Genomic DNA, 13,379 nt, shown 5'->3' on the forward strand with positions numbered 1-13,379 from the left:
TATATTCCAAGGAACAGAAGCCCTTTTATCCTGTGTCAAACATACATAATGTATAGAGTTGTGCAGCTTTGCTGGCTTTCAAGGAAACCTATTTGCTATGGGTAGAATATCGAGAGCACTCAGAGTACATTGACTTCTCTCTTTCTGGACAGCATATGCTTTCCTTCTGTCCCTAGAGTCCTTGGTACCCCAGGATCTGGAGGGGGTGGCTTGGCATTAGGACTGCATATACTTATCTATGCCAGGAAACATGCTATGGTGGTTTTCCCTCCTTATTCTCCCCCGAAGACTGATTCTCAGATTAAAAAGAGCCTGTGTCTACACATGGAAGCTATAAGTTAGGAAGGAAAATTTGCACTGTTACTTGCAAACTGAATCGTTGAATGCAACTGATTAGATTGGAAGCATGGAAAACTGGAGCGTGGTCTTCATTCTTTTCTTCCAGGTATAAGGATCCAGCCAGATGGACTGCATCCTTTGGAGTAACCATAAAACCTCTCAAAATGAAGCAAGGCCTGCGGAGAATAATTGTCCATGAGAAATACAACCACTCAACACATGACTATGATATCTCACTGGCAGAGCTTTCTAGCCCTGTTCCCTACACAAATACAGTACACAGAATTTGTCTCCCCGAGGCAAGCCATGAATTTCATCCGGGTGATGAGATGTTTGTGACAGGCTTTGGAGCACGACAGGATGACGGTGAGCATCTAAGGAGAAATGCGTATTGTAATAGCCTGATTCAATATTCTAAGTCATTTGATGAACAGAATATCACATTCATGCCAAATTATTTTGGCCTTTGGTCACATAGACCTAGGTCAAGTCAAACCCAATGAACAAATTAAGTCACTTGGAAGACACTAAAATTCTTTCCTGCTTTAGGTCACTATTAGTTGCATTGCTACTGGAAGAAAGATGAAAGAGAAAATATGTTCTTTTAGCACCTGAAGTTTTTACTAGGGAATTATCCACCAAGATGAAAGATCATCTATATACTGTGAAAACTCACAGAACCATACAGCCACCATTCTCCCCAAATGAAATTTATATATGATCTTACCAATGGGGCATAAATAATTTAGAGAAGTGAGCTTGATTTCCAGGCATCAAACTTTCAAAGTAGTTATTTAGGATATAGTTCTTTCTTCATACATTACTGCATCCAAAAGTATGTGTCCTAAAACTATATCTTGCATCCTACATAATTATTGTAAGGACTTTCTTCAGGTATAAAACATCTGTACTCGTATAGATGCAAAGACTTTTTTCTCATTTAGGTTACACTCAAAATCACCTTCGAGAAGTACAGGTGGATCTCATACAGACTGATATTTGTAATGATCCTCAAGTTTATAATGGTGCCATAACTCCCAGAATGCTATGTGCTGGCTCCTTACAAGGAAAAAGAGATGCGTGTCAGGTAAGCGGTTTTGCTTGTTGGAATGCTATATGATCGTTTTGTCTGCTACTTTTGGAAGTAATTATAGATTTATAAGAAGCTGCAAACATATTGCAGAGAAGTCACATGTACATTTCAATGATGTTTTCCCAATAGTTGTATCTAACTTAACAAGGAAACTCTTGGTGGTCCAAACTGTGTATCTAGAGCTACAGCATTTTTTCTCATATGTTTATCTGTATAACCACCACTGCAGTTAACACAGAGAACTATTTGATCACCACAGATCTGTATAACACTCCCTACATTCCTCCTTTACCGTTCAAACATCTAGGATCCACTCATTTACTCTCCATCTCTGTACTTCTGCACTTTCCAAAATATAACATAAATAAAATCATAAATAAAGTTTCATTTTAATATAATAATCTATTTGTGTTTTTGAATATCTCTTTAGAAAGGTTTTAGCGGTATCTATTTTTGTGATTATATATGAAAGAGCTTCAAAGTGTTCATAAAAATGTGTACTATGAAAAACTATGGTCTTCAAATATTTTTGCACAAAAGCAAATTATCTCTTAATTCTGCTTTTCCATGGACTTTTTGCAATGTACTAGGATGTGTGTACCCGCACTTGTGTTTGTGTGTGCATAAACTTGTCGAAGGCTACTGGGATTTATTTGCTTGAGTGAAGGCTGTTTTAGCTTTCTTTATCCATTCTTTAGTGTGGATCTGATTCTGATGACTCTTAGATTTTTTTGTCTGCAAAAATATTGCTCCTTCATTTAAGAAGTAGGATTTTGCCAGCTGTAGAATTTAGAATTTGTACTTCTTTTATATCTTAAATCAAGAAATCTGTTACTAGAACTGTTTTCTAGTATTACTAGAAATTGTTTTTCTAGTATTCTAAAATTGTTTTATTATTTCTATGTTCAAAGGGTTTTCTTTATAACGTTCATATGTCTGGCTATTTGTCTTAGTATGGTTTTCTTTGGGTTTATTTTCTATGTTTTTGTTGGTTTATGTCCTTTGTCAAAATTGGTGAAATTTTCTTAGTCACAACTCCTCAGGTATTTCTTCAGCCTCACTTTCTTTTCCCTCTCCCTGAGGACTCTAGGATTGTTAATTATTCACTCCCAGGCATTCTTGAGTTTCACTGCCTTTTTCTTTATTCATTCCATTTTCTTAGAACATGTAATTTCTATCTTTCTATCTTGAAGTTCATTGATTCCTTCATCTGTTATCTTCATTTCTACTGTACTCTTTTAGTGAGCTACCTTTTTTTTTGTTAGATTCTAAAACGAGAATCTAAAATTTCCATTTGATTCTTCTTTTATATCTACTTCTTTTCCTGAGAATGACTACTTCCCTCTCTCCATTTGTTTAACATTGTAGTTGCTCATGGAACATTTTAGTGTTAGTGTTAGTGTTGATTGTCTTCTCTCATTTGATTTGACATTTTCTTGATTCTTTGTAGAGTGAGTGATTAAAGTATTTTATCATGAGACAATCTTCTTTTCTAAATCTTCCATTTTGGAAGGGCTCTGCTGCCTTCATGCTGTTTGGGTGGAGGGAGATACAGGAAGGCTCCATCTCAAGCCCCACTCATCTTCCTTTGATACTCAGGATGCTGTATGAAGACACAATTTGAGGCTCTCCTCTTATACAACTCTGGCTGGAGACCACCTTGTTATTCCTCTCCTTGCAGTTGGTCCTGGCATCACAAGGCAGTAATTTTACTACTCCTTGACTAGGGTGAAAGTCCTTACGTCTGTTTGGTGTCTTCTGACATCACTGTAGTGGGAGGGAGAGTTGTGCTTCATTACTAGTGAGGATGGATAATTCATGATTACTTCTGAGATTTCACATAGGAGGTAGGAGAGGTCTTTGTTATTATCTGATGTGCAAGAAAATCTGGCCCCTGATACAGCCTACTCATACTCCAAATGTTTTTCACATTTGCCTTTGGTTTGGGTAGGTGCTATTCCTCTTCTCTGTCAAGAGTACAGTGGAGAGTCTCAAAAATAGAATGAATGAGGCAGAAGAAAGAATTTCAGAATTGGAAGATATTTCCTGTCAGCATGAAGAAACAAAAAGCTGGAACCAGAGCTGGACCAGGCCAAAAAAAGTATTCAAGAATTGAAAGACACTATTAAGAAGCCTAATATAAGAATTATGGGAGTCCCAGAAGGTGCAGAAAGAGAAACTGGGATTAAAGGTGTATTCAATGAAATAATAAGGGAAAATTTCCCTAAACTGGAGAAATAATTGGCAAACAACATCCAGGAGGGTCACAGAACTCCCAATAGCGTTGATCAAAAGCAATCTTCACCATGACATATGATCATCAAGTTCTCTTCAGTCGAACATAAGGAAAACTCTGGATGTTTCTCTTCTCTTTCACCTGCTATCTTTTCATTTTCCTCAGCTCTACTTGATTAGATTCATTGTGAGCTTTACCACAGTCCTTTCAAACCTTTTATCTGGATCAATTACTTTAGCAACATTCACTTCATTCATTACATTAAATTACTTCACCATAAAGGCCTTTCCTCATTCTCTGGAAAAATAGAGTGATACTATTAGAGTATTTTACAAAAAAAAAAAAATAAAGTGAAAACATTGCTCATCATTGTTATAGCTCTCCTATTACATTTCTTTCTTACTGTGGCTTTTTTTTTTTTTTTTTACATTTTTGTGCTTTCTGTTTCTGTGCTTGTGATTTTGCTCTTTCAACAGTTCCCAAGTGTGGTGTTAAAATAGTTTAAAATGCTAGGATAAGCCTTACGAGGGAATGTTGTGTGTTTGGCAAGCTTTATTCAACTATGAGTTGCAGAGCAGTGGCTATGAGTTCAAAGCTAATGAGTCTACATTAGATTTCATTACCTAGAACTATATCTACAATGTGGATTTGTATTGATCAGTTCATGCAGATACAATCAGACTCCTCAAAACCTAATCTTACATTTTTCTTAGAGCGATGATTGAGGAATCACTAACTAAATATCTGTGGTTACTGCATACCGCATATTACTACCAATAAAGAAAATCAACTGTGTTTTAATGATCTTTTTGAAAATTATAGAATCATTAAGACATTATTCTTGCCCTTCTCTTATCTTAATCCTCTTTTTTTTACGTGTCTACTTCACTAAAAATGTGCTTCAACCCAGCCTGGCATGTCCCACTTGCAATCTCAGATCTCATAGCTTAACCTAGCTGGGTGTGGGCCACCCCCTGACTTGTCTCTTGTGCGTGCCACAGGTGTTATGGCCTGGCCCAACCTGGCCTGCTCCTAAACCTTGCTTACACAAATGCTGATGAGTGCTGCTATCTCCCTCGTTCGGCATACCCAAGCCCTGGTTATTCTGCTTCTCAGCAGGAGCTGTGGCCTAGCAGGGAAGTCCACAACCACCCCCTCCCCACCTTACCAGGCCCATAACCTTACAAGTGTTGGTGGGTGCTGTGACCCTGCTAAGCAGGGTTTGTACTCAGTCTTGGCCCTTGCATGTGCTGACAGATACTGTAGCCTGGCACAGCATGGTCCCTCCCAGCCTGAGCTCCAGTGAGTGTCAGGTGGGTTCCTGTCAGGTAAGTTTCATGGTCCAGACTGACTTGGCCCATCACCACTCATAAACTGGTAAGTATTGCAGTCCCACAGAAACAACCCTATAAGTCTGCTGTGGAATCTGTCCCAGATTTGATTCTCTGGCATTTTGTTGAGTGCTGTGGCCCAGTCTGATGTGGCTAATCCCCTGCTCCAACACTCATGTATGGGTACTGCTAAGCCTTCCCCCTAGCCCCAGCTTCTGCATGTGTCATCAGGTGGTGGTGATGTTATTTAGCTCAGCTCAGGTCTCCCAGGTGCCTTGGCCTGACCGAGCTATACCTTTCGGTGTCCCTGTAAACAACTTGTCTACCTACAAGTATTATGGCTGCGTCCATGGATGGCCCTAGAAGTTATTCTCCTTTCAAACATATCCTCAGTCACTCCTACTCCAATAACTTCCCACATCCCCTTCCCTAGGCAATCTGCAGCACCCCCTGCCCAGGGCCAGAGTGGCATGACTGGCCCTTTGTTCCCCATCTTCTTCTCATACCTTTAAAAAAGGAAGACTAGAATAGGCAACTATGCTAGCACACTGGTACAGTTAACACAAATTTGGCATTAACAAGGCCCAGAATGTCTGCCAGCCTTGGCTGCTTTTCTCTCACAGCAGTGTAATACTTGCCTAGTACAAGGCAACCTAGACGGTGGCCTACAGCTGGAGTTCTCTCTTCTTTCTTACAGTGCAATCATGTTCCATGTTTCAGTAAGATACCGATTTCCCCTCTTTGCCTACAACTACTCATTTCCAGTTCTGTCCTTTTTTTGGGGGAGGGGGAGGCTCATATTTGCTCTGTTACGAAAAGTGTGGCTATCAAGACTTGAATCACAAATGAAATTTTTCTCCACTTTGAATCCTCTCTCAAGTAAGGCTTTTTTTAAATTTGAATCCATCTGTCATTTAAAACAACTAAATCTACATCTCTAGAAATCAACTCTTGCCCAAATTTAGTCTCACATTTTCTCCTACTGCAGAGCCATTTCCATGTAAAAGTTATTAGTAGTCATGGGAAATTTGTATCTGTTCCATCTTGAAAAGTTTATTAGTCTTCCAGTTTTCAAGACTCTCCCCATATCTCCTGAAATCTTTTTCTCATGTCTCTTTCACATGTCATCAGTTAAGTCCTAAAATATTTTCTCCTTACACCAATAGCTTCAGATGTATCTCTGTTGACCCAAATCTCTCCTTTAAGCCCTGATGTATGTTGATAATACAGTTACTTCATGATCTGCCTTCTAGTTGAATACATTTCTTTACTGCTTCTCATGGAGTCATTCCCTGAAAATAATAAAGAGATGTTTATAAATTCCTAGTGATAACAAAAGCAATTGTCTCTATTTTGAAAACTAAATTAACTAGTGAAAGCAGGCAGAATGCCCAGGAGCTGACTGTAATTCAGAAAATGTCAAAATGTACAGAAAACATGAAGTAAGTTCAATGGCTTGCTGGTGCTGAAGTAATACGTGAAGAAATACGTCTCTGAGCAGAGGAAGAAGTGCCAGAACCCAGGAGCTATGCAATCCTGGAGTGTGTGCCTCTGGGGTCTCAGATACCGGTACTCCTAAGCATTTTCTTAAAATAAAGATACACAGTTTTCAGCAATGCAATAGAAAGGGTGACAGGTTTTTTTGTTTTTTAAAAATTATTTATTTGAAAGAATTGTGGAGAGAGGGAGAGACATTAACTCGCTAGTGTTGTTGAAGAAATAAAAAAGGAAATAAAAACCCTCTTGAAGAAAATGCTGCTGCTGTATGATCTATGAGTCAGTGATGAATTTAATAAGAAAGAAAGTGTTTTGCAGAAATCAAACTAACAAAAATCAAAACCCATGAGATATAGCTTCTGCTGATCTTTGTTGGTGAGATATGTCTCCTGTAGGCAAAAAATAGATTGGTTTTGTGTTTTTAAACCTAGTCTACTAATCTATGATGTTTGATTGATGAGTTTAAGCCCATTTACATTCAGGGTTAAATGAATGGTTGGTAATTTGGTCCTGTCATTTTAGTAATGGGTTGTTCACTGATTTAGCCTTTTGCTGTTATTTTACTGGGATGTTCTTCACATTTGCTTTTGGTTTTGTTGGGTGCCATTCTTCCTCTCTATCAAGAGAACATTTTTAAGTATATTTTTAGGGCAGGTTTGGAAAGGGCATGTTCTTTTAGTTTTTCTTTACTGAGGAATTTTATTTCATTTTCAGACAAAGGAAAGCTTTGATGAGTATGTTGTCCTTTGCGAACAATTTGTTGCTGTTAAAATCTGGAATATGTCACTCCATTCTTTCTGGCCTGTAGAGTTTCCTGTGCAAGGTCTCCTGTGAGTTTAATCGGCATTTCCTTATATGTCGATTGATTTTTTTTCATATACACATTTAAGGATCTTTTCCCTGTGTTCAACAGAAGAGAGCTTGATTATCATGTGTCTTGGTGAAGATCACTTTTGTTCAACCCTGTTGGGAGTTCTGTGACTCTCCTGGATTTCCCAATTCTTTAGATTAGGGAAATGTTCCCTTACAATCTTATTAAATACATTTTAAACCCAGCTTCTCTTTATGTACCTTCCAGGACTCCCACAACTTTTGTATTTGGCCTCTAAATAGTGTCTTTCAGTTCTTGAATACTTTTATTGGCCTGATCCAGCTCTGCTTCCAGCTTTTTATTTGTTTCCTCATTGTGACAAGAAATATCTTCCAATTCTGACATTCTTTCTTCTGCTTCCTTAATTCTATTTTGGAGACTCTCCACTGTACTTTTAATTTGTTTCACTGTATTCTTCGTTTCTGATATATCAGCTTTCATTTGCTTTGTTTCCAGTGTGACATATTCCTTAAATTCCTTGAGGTCCTGCATTATGTACTTCTCATTGTTGACAAGAAGCTTTATAACAAGTGTTTTTGTTTTTTTTTTTTAAAGATTTATTATTATTGGAAAGTCGGATATACACAGAGGAGGAGAGACAGAGAGAAAGATCTTCCATCCGATGATTCACTCCCCAAGTGAGCGCAACGGCCAGTGCGCGCCGATCTGAAGCCGGGAACCAGGAACCTCTTCTGGGTCTCCCACGCAGGTGCAGGGTCCCAAAGCTTTGGGCCGTCCTCAACTGCTTTCCCAGGCCACAAGCAGGGAGTTGAATGGGAAGTGGAGCTGCCGGGATTAGAACCGGCGGCCCATATGGGATCCTGGCATGTTCAAGGCGAGGACTTTAGCCGCTAGGCCACGCCGCCGGGCCCTATAACAAGTGTTTAGAATTCTGTAGCCCCCATTTTCTCAAAGTCTTTCTCAGTTCACTCTAAGGTTGATAAAGGCTTTTGCTCCTTTGCAGGGGAGTCTTCAGTAGTTTTCATTGTGCCTTTGTCTGTTCTTTTGCTCTTGGTCATTGTACTTCTGGTGAGCAGAGTCTTTTCCATGGGGCAGGTTTCTAAGCTGTGTCACCCACAGGTCTACAGTTTGATTTTATTTATTGCAGTTGGTACATTGTTCTTTGTTTGCAGTCAGTTGTGCCATTCCCTCCAGTGAGTTCCAGTTCTGGGTTCTTAGGTTTCCACTTTGGTCTCCGTGGTCCCAGCTCCTGGCTCACCAGTCTCCACCTGCTGTGATACCATGCTGGGGCTGCACCATTTTCTGTACACCTTTCTCCGACTTCCAGTTGGAGCAAACACCAGGATTAGGGGATACCTGGTGTCTTAAATAGCTAGGTTGTTGGTGGTGCTGAAACCTGTTGGCCATTAGGTCTAAGGGCCCCACGGACCTATTTTGACCCATATGATGTAATAGTTGGTATTATTTTCCCTGTGGGACTAGTGCAATACACTGAGTTCAGTGAGTTTGCTCACACCTCAGTGCATACACAGCTCACCATTGTCCCTGCAGTCTTAAAGCCTTTGCCACACTATAAAAAACAGTATCTGATATGCCACTACTAGAGTTCTTGATCTTCTTGACCTGTTGGTCATTAGGTCTGATCGCTATCCGGACTTATCTTGGGTGGAACCTATAGGATGCCACGTCATTACAGTTCATTGATCCAGAAGTGAGTTCACTCCCAGCTCAGTGTATGTACAGTCCTGTCCCATAGCCTTTGCTGCCTTAAACAAAATGGCCCCTGGATTCAGCTCAAGGGGGCAAAATGGGCTGTAAAAATCACCGTGTTCCTGCACTTTCCTTCTGGGATCTGCTGCTCTGTCTCTGCTCTTGGTCAAATCAAACAGACCAGCAGGATGTGTAGTTCTTTGGATTCATCTGCTGAGCTCCCAGTGAACACCCCTTCCCACATTGTTTCTGATGGAGTTCTGGCTGCCTTTTCAATTCAGATCACTGCTTTCTGAATGTCCCTGAGGTTTCAGTCACTGCAACACCACACTGTTGTGTTCACTGTTTTCCTGTGTCTGTCAGTCCCCAGGTATCCCTCTGCTATTATTTTGTCCTGTCCTATTTCCTGAAATCTGCCTCTGCTTCACATTCATAAATGTTTGTCTGTTTAAACATGTCCTTACCCTATTCCACCATCTTGATTCTCTGGTACTTGAATTTTCTGTTTCTTCTTCCTAAACTGCTGCTTTTGCATCTCATCTTGAATTTTAATCAACAAAATTAGTTATTTTTCACAAACTCCAGATAACCCATTTTGCTTCACAAGAGAATTGTAGACTTGTTATAGACTAACACATATGTCTGCATTCTTTTTCTATCTGCTGCCACATATGAAGGTATCCATAAAAGTTGATAGGTTAATTGATTTAATGGTTATAAACATTTCAGATTTTGCTATTATTACTAAATAACATTTTAAATAGACAAAACGTAATTTCCAAAGCAGTTAGTAAAATACTGGAGGAATCTAGATTCAGTTTGAGTTCTGCCAAAAATGACAGCATTTTCTCAGGCAAGTAACTCAGTTCCTCTGAGTTTCTGTTTACTCATTGCCCAGATATAGTAAATGACACATTGTTGTGTTTTATCATAAGAATCACATGAATTAATGAGATAATATGTCACTTCATAAGAACCTCACAGGTTCCTCTACAAATAATATGTAGAGAACAAGTGAAGGCCAGGATATGGAGGAATAACCAGCTGGTGCCTTGTCCTTACGATTGTATAAAATAAACTGACCTCTGGAGTTTTAAAGATATACCCAATTTGAACTTATGGCTTATCTGTGTTTCCTAAGTTCTACTTTATGTTAGGATAATCCTTTTACATTACTGTCTAAGGTAATTTTCTAAGTAATCATCATAAGTAACTTTTATCAAGAGCATGTACAGATTTATCTATTTTTATTGGAAAGTCAGATCTACAAAGAGGAGAAAAGACAGAGAGGAAGAACTTCCATCTAATGATTTACTCCCCAAGTGGCAGCGATGGCTGGAGCTGAATTTTTACTAAGCCAGGAGCCAGGAGCCTTTTTGGGTCTCCCACATGGGTGCACTGTCCCAAGACTTTGATCTGTCCTTAGCTGCTTTGCCAGGGCACAAGCACAGAGTGTATGGGTAGTCGGGCCACTGGAACATGAACCGGTGCCCATATGGGATCCCAGTGCATGCAATACAAGGACCTTAGCTGCTAGGCTACTGTGCTGGGCCCAAGACTATGTACAAATGAGTAAATTAAAGGTCTTGGCCAGCTAGAAAGACCCAAGCTTGGGATGGAAACGTGTTTAACTTGGTATCTGTGGTTCTTATCAGTGATAGAGTCTTCACTTTTCGGTGGAGGCAACATTTATTGCAAATTTATTTGTCAGATAAGAGTACTTTTCCCCCAAAGAGATGAAGCCTTCAATTTCCATGCACTGAACCATGAGACTAAGCCAATGCTGCTGCGTTAGGAGCTCCTCCTTGATATGAATAACTGGCATAGATGAAGAAAATCACTTCTCAACTCAACCCCCTGGAAACTTTTGATAAAATCTGTCATTTTATCACAATTTTAGCTTAGGAAAATATGAAATTCCTAATTAATCAATTGAGTATGAATTACTAATCTCTCCTCTCTTCCTTAGGGTGATTCTGGTGGACCACTGGTTAGTCCTGATCCTAGGAACATCTGGTACCTTGTTGGAGTCGTGAGTTGGGGAGATAAATGCGGGCAACCCAATAAGCCTGGCGTTTATACAAGAGTGACTGCCCTCCGAGACTGGATCACTTCCAAAACTGGCATCTAATGAGAAAGATCTAGCAAAATGGAATGTGTGTGTGTGTGTATATGTGTGTGTGTGTGTGTGTGTGTGTGTGTAGGTTATTTTTAGAAATGCAGAATTGCAGAAGAAGCCTTTGATTCACCAGGATCTTACTCATCTCACTAAATTGTGTACTTCATGCATATCTATGTGTATTCTGGCTCTATTCCACGCCAGACCTTTCCGCTTCTGCCAGACGGACTCTGTCCTAACCTGCATTTTTCTGTTTTCTAGAAATTTCCTGTCTTCAAAAATTTTAGCTTGTTAAACAATTTTTTGGCACATATATTAATTTCATTAGATTTCTTATTTCAATAAATTTCTGTTTTGAAGGTGTGACATAGAGAATGAAAGAAAATGTATGAAGGAAAAAATCACATTTAAAAATGTATGTGAAAATATTAGGGGTTTTATTTTTCTTCTCATAAAATGTCGAGAATCATTGTAATTAGTATGAAAAATCAAGCAAACAGAGACAGCAGAATACCAAACTCTTTGTAATGGAGAAATAACAAGAACTAGAGTAAGGAAATACAGAGACAACCTAACTTTTCTCTCATTTCCAGTCTGACAGCTACTGAGATGAAACTGAGAAAAACTGTCTCCTTGTGACCTATTAGAATTATACAAACACTCTTGTAATATAGTTAGTCTGAACAAGTTAAAACAAACTGTTAATTGCACTGCTGAGGATATCCACAACTGATAACAATAAAATAAATGAGTCATCAACTTGCTTGGCATCATTATAAGATAACCCATGAAGAAGTGAAATTTGAAGAAAATGTTAGTAGTCATTTTATTGAAAATTCGCTTAAGCATCATTAGCATGTCTTATGTGGTACAGCAATTGTGTGATAGAATCAGAATGAATGAGGAAGCAACCAGTCCAAACTATTGAATGAGATTTGATTGTCAGCAGTAGCTGCACATTTAAAGCTTTCCCAGGTGTTCCCCTTTGGTTGTAGTCATTCAGCTGGAGCGGGAGCTCAGGCTGCACTCTGAAACAGTTGCACAATGTTTCTCTTCCCTTGCCACTGTTTTTCCAGTGCACATTGGGTACTGGTTATATAAGAAGACTCTGGGCTGAGATTTGAGCATTGAACAGGAAAACAACGTGGACATGGCTTTCCACAGGACACTGGCTTGCTAACTTTCTGGATGGAGTGCTTTCATATTAGATTTGGTAAATCATTAATAAAAAGTTAAGACATTCAAGTGATTTAGGACCTTGGTCAACCATTGTGCCATTGTGGCACTAATCCTGAACTAATGTGAATGGTATTATGAGGAGGTAGATAACTGGTAAGTAAATAAGTGAGATCCTTATTGGTATGAGCAAAGGGTAAGTCCCTTTGAGAGTGGACAGGAGGCTTGCTTCTGCCCAGAAGTTTAGCAAAATAATACCAATTCCACTCCTTTGAGTTTCCAGTTTTATCAAGAGGATAAAAAGACTAAAGTTACCAATTCCACCCTTCTGATGGCTTTTTTGTTTTATTCTGAGCAGGCTACACATTATTATGATTTTTTCAGCAATTCAGAACTGTTGAATTATCAAAACCACTTGAGCAAGACCCTTGGAGCATGCCCCACATCTGGGATCTGGGGTGGGTGGGAGACTGGGTGGGACTTCTCCCTTAAAATCCCTTTTTACATCAGATATATTAAGGAAACAATACAGAACTAATTGTTTTGCCCATTTCCTGTAGTGCTTGAACCTTTTTACCCTAATCATGTCAAGATTGTAAAAAATAAATAAATTGGTTAATTAAAAAATAATGTTTGCTCTTTGATGGGTCTTTGTTCCATTCTCAAATTGATGGTTAGCTAATATTCTGCTCACCTACTTGTGTTTAAAAGCCTCTACTTTGACAAGCTTCTCCTGTCTTTCTCTCTTGGAGCCTCCTTCCTGCCTGCTGCAACACATTTCTGACTTAAATATCTAGCTTTTTTCACTGTACCGTACACCTGGAAATTCTTCTACATGAGACAAGAACCAAGATCACTTCCTTCACTGTCATTTCCCCATAACGGCTTGGTGCAGTGGTTGGATACAATGCCAATGTGACTCAGATTCAGTATCAATTTGGTTCCATCTAGCATTGGGTCACCTTGTTAGAAGGGTGAGCATGCAGACTTTTGTCCTTGCTTCTGTTTTTTGGTTTTTTTGTTTTTTGTTTTTTGAGTTTCAATCC

The 13,379-nt window shown here is 39.2% G+C and overlaps 1 protein-coding gene across 1 annotated transcript in view; it reads left to right on the forward strand.

Moving 5' to 3' along the window:
- LOC101530130 (transmembrane protease serine 11E) overlaps nt 1-11,674 on the forward strand; it is a 30,304-nt gene extending 18,630 nt beyond the window's left edge. Inside the window, exons 8-10 of the mRNA XM_004590889.2 lie at nt 446-705; nt 1,284-1,426; nt 11,008-11,674. Of these exons, the coding sequence (XP_004590946.2) occupies nt 446-705; nt 1,284-1,426; nt 11,008-11,169 (565 nt within the window). The 3' untranslated portion in view covers nt 11,170-11,674. The remainder of the gene's footprint in view (nt 1-445; nt 706-1,283; nt 1,427-11,007) is intronic.
- The last annotated feature ends 1,705 nt before the right edge of the window (nt 11,675-13,379 follow it).

Source organism: Ochotona princeps, chromosome 7 (assembly GCF_030435755.1).
Source record: "Ochotona princeps isolate mOchPri1 chromosome 7, mOchPri1.hap1, whole genome shotgun sequence".
NCBI lineage: Eukaryota > Metazoa > Chordata > Mammalia > Lagomorpha > Ochotonidae > Ochotona > Ochotona princeps.